At 51.8% G+C, this 3,534-nt stretch overlaps 1 protein-coding gene across 2 annotated transcripts in view; it reads right to left on the bottom strand.

Moving 5' to 3' along the window:
- Positions 1-3,057, bottom strand: part of znf704 (zinc finger protein 704) — a 73,053-nt gene extending 69,996 nt beyond the window's left edge. For both annotated transcript variants that reach the window (XM_063184760.1, XM_063184761.1), the window contains exon 1: positions 2,155-3,057. In XM_063184760.1, the coding sequence (XP_063040830.1) occupies positions 2,155-2,433 (279 nt within the window). In that variant the 5' untranslated portion in view covers positions 2,434-3,057. The remainder of the gene's footprint in view (positions 1-2,154) is intronic.
- Between the last annotated feature and the right edge of the window lie 477 nt (positions 3,058-3,534).

Raw genomic sequence — 3,534 nt, 5'->3', positions numbered from 1 at the left:
TCTGCTCGTGTGAACCCAACCCCTCATCACTGTCTCTGCGTCGCGCGCCCAGCCTCGCAGGGACAAAAGAAGAGAACGTCCCGCGGCGTCCTGCAGCCAGGCGCGAGCCTCGGAGCGTTTTTAATTAGGAGGCTGATTTGAAACGAGCTGTCGAAGCGCCGGTGAGACCGCGCACCAAAACAAAAACATAAACCGGTGAGCGCGCGCTTCCCCCTTTGTCTTTGTGTGACGCACACGCATTGGCACCCGACGCAGCACCACCACCCCCCACGCACAAAACAAGTCAACAAGTGGCAGTCGTCCCTCCCGGATGCCAAGCAAGCGCCCCTCGCTCGTTCACTCGCTATCCCGGGCACTTCGCCAGGGCTTCCAGAGTCTCAGAGCGTGCCCCCATCCCAGCCAACCACCACCACCAACACGGCAACCCGGCAGCTGTAGCCGGGAGGGATTCGCCCCCTCTTCAATTTCACATCCTTTTATCGAGCCCTCCATCTCACTCCGCTCTTCTTGTATGTCAACTTTTTTTATTATGTTCTTCTCTCTCGCTCTCCCTGGCTCTCTTTTTGGGAGCTTTGGAGACTTTGCGCGCGATGGATGCAGGGAGTCACGTGCGCCCCAGAAAGGGCATGTTTGTTTCTCCTCCCTCCCGCGCAGACAGCGAGCCCTTGTGTGTTGGCTCGTGAATTCTGGTCATATAAATGCACGACTCTGGAATGTGACTTGTCATAGCTGGGATACCGAGACGCCGAAACCGTTACATCTGCCTCAACACCACACTGAACTCTCCAGGAGAAAATATGCTACAAAACAACAACACACGCTAATTAAAGACGCCGTTGTTGTTTTTTTATTCCTTTGAAATACTGTTTGGTATCTGCCGATGTCGCTGGCAGTAAACACACGAACAAAAAAAAATCCCTAAAGAACTGCAATGCTATGATGTCATTGCTAGTTTACCGCCGAGCACGGTCTGGTGATTGTAATTAGGAAGGAGAGACTGGTGCTGTTTGTGTGTTGCAGCTATCTCACTAATGCGTAGAAGAAAAACATCACCGTTATGACCCACCCTGCTCTCTCCCTGGTGGTGCGCGTGTATGTGTGTGTGCGCGCGCGCGTGTGTGTATGTGTGTGGGGGTGTCTGACCACCTTTGTTTCATCAAGGACTACAACCCGTAACTGTAAAAAAACGCAGAAGGAGAAGACAAACAGACATTCTCCTTTTCTAGGCCAATTTCACACACAAAGCTGCGGTGTGGTGCTCCCTTATTGTGTCGCATATCCCATTACGACATGTCACAGCATCGGAAAACAGAGATGCACTCAATGGTTCAATAAAAAATATAAACATGTCATGGCATGACACATTGGTCTACCCACATTGCGGTGCAATAACATTTCCAGCACTGATAGCAAGACATGAGCGAGTCTACTCCCAAGCAGGCGCCTGCAAAAACAGTAGGTCGATCTTGTTTACAAAAACCGGTGAGAGATTGATGCCGTGGTGCAAAACACGGATGCACCTCGCTCTGTGACAGCTCGCGCCTCCGTCTGTGTTCAGCTGTGGACTGCGGCGCAGGTTTGTTTTGCACGGCTACCCACCCGCCAGGACACACACACACACACACACACACACACACACACACACACACACACACACACACACACACACACACACACACACACACACACACACACACACACACACACACACAGGCTCGCCGTCATACGTACAGTCGTGACAGCCAGCCACCCCCATTCTTTGTCTTATTTACTGAAGAGGGCATTTAGCCGGTCAGTGCATTGCAACAACAACTGCTGCCAGCGACCAAATGCTGCTGCAACTTACGTAACAGTGCAGAATTGTTTTTGTTCGCTTCGTTTTTTTTTGTTCGTGCATGCATCTTGCAATAGCACAGCAGCACCGAATGTGACTGTGCACCAACACGCCGACTAGTCACAACGCGCCAGAGGAGCTCATAACAAAACAGAGTCGGCCACACACACACACACACACACACACACACACACACACACACACACACACACACACACACAGAGAGAGAGAGAGAGAGAGAGAGAGAATTCTTCATCACAAGAGCTCAACATAACAAAAACAGAATGTGGCACACATTCACGCATGCACACACTACACACCTTCAAACTCGACTTGAGCGGTCCTTTCGCAGCCATCTGACTCGTGCCCATCGCCAGCTCGTCCTCGGTGTACTCCTTGAGGCTCCCGTCCTGCATGAGGACCGTGTAAACGTTACGCCGGGCTCCCCCGCCGCCGCCACCACCTCCACCGACCGCTTCTCTGTTCTCCTGCTTCACCGCCTGGACCACCCCCGTCAGAGGCGCCGCGTCCCCCGCTGGACAGGGCGCATAGACACGGCTGCCAATGATGGAGCGCTTCACCAGGCGCCTCGTATGCATAGCGATATAGACACAGCAACCGACCCCCTTCCTTCACTGTTTTAAATGTTAAACCGCTTATTTCGCACCGACTCAATGGCTCGAATTAACACAAACAATCGGTAACGTAAAAATAGCAGAACCACAACGGACCAACTAAGCAGCCTGAAAGCAAAAACGGAACACTAGACAGTCGTAACATATTCGAGCGCGGCGGCTTCCTTGTCCGCATTACAACCTTCAAAGCGCAAGCGAAATCGAGAAATTGTTTTGCGAAATTAACTGATAAACAATCTATACTCCACCGGATGCATGCAAGCGACCAGTTTCTCCTTGTCTCGTTCCCCCCATCCGACCGGCAACGGATCTTTTCTGCATTCGACCTGTTTATTTTTCTAGCCGTTCCTTTAAGCTTGCCAGAGCGGTCAAAAACACGGAATGGTGCGCTATATGCTGGACCGAGGTCTAAGCACCAGGACTCGCACCTCAAACAAGCACTCAAGAATGGCAAATACCAATAATGACAATGTAATAGATGTGGTAATGTTCATATATCTAGTTTTGCTTACAGGTTTATGTAGGGCCAACTATATCCTTAAAAATAAGCAAACAAACCCCGACCGACAGCGCTCCCTGACTCCCGCTCTATCGCTCAACAAAATCCACTCCGTGGCTTCCTCCCCCTATCCTCTGCCTCTACCGGCAGAATGCCGCCTGTAAACATGTGCGCTCGCCCGGCCAAACGTGCCCGCTGATTGGCTGCGGCCTCACACGCCTCCGCTCGCTGTACGCAGCCCCCTCTCCGGTGTCACTTTCCCTCCAAACGGCTGCCTGGCAATGGAGGAGGAAGCTCCATTCAAAACAATGACGCAAGGCTGAAGTGAAGAGTAGCGGCATGGGAGGCTGAGCAGGGGAGGGGGAGATGAGGAACGAGGGAGAAGGGCCGCCAGGGATTACAGCACAGCAAAAGGTGTGTAAGTAGCCGGTGATGGAGATGGAGGACATACAGTGAGCACACAAACAAACTCACACTTCCCAGGGGTCACACCTACAGTTCTGCTGCCTGTCACCTGTATTGTAGGTTATCTCACTCAAGTCTACTTTATACAAAACTCTGTGTTA

This window comes from Engraulis encrasicolus, chromosome 20, assembly GCF_034702125.1.
Source record: "Engraulis encrasicolus isolate BLACKSEA-1 chromosome 20, IST_EnEncr_1.0, whole genome shotgun sequence".
Classification (NCBI taxonomy): Eukaryota; Metazoa; Chordata; class Actinopteri; order Clupeiformes; family Engraulidae; genus Engraulis; species Engraulis encrasicolus.
Note: the sequence above shows the minus strand (reverse complement) of the source record. Positions and strands in the feature narration are given on the sequence as shown.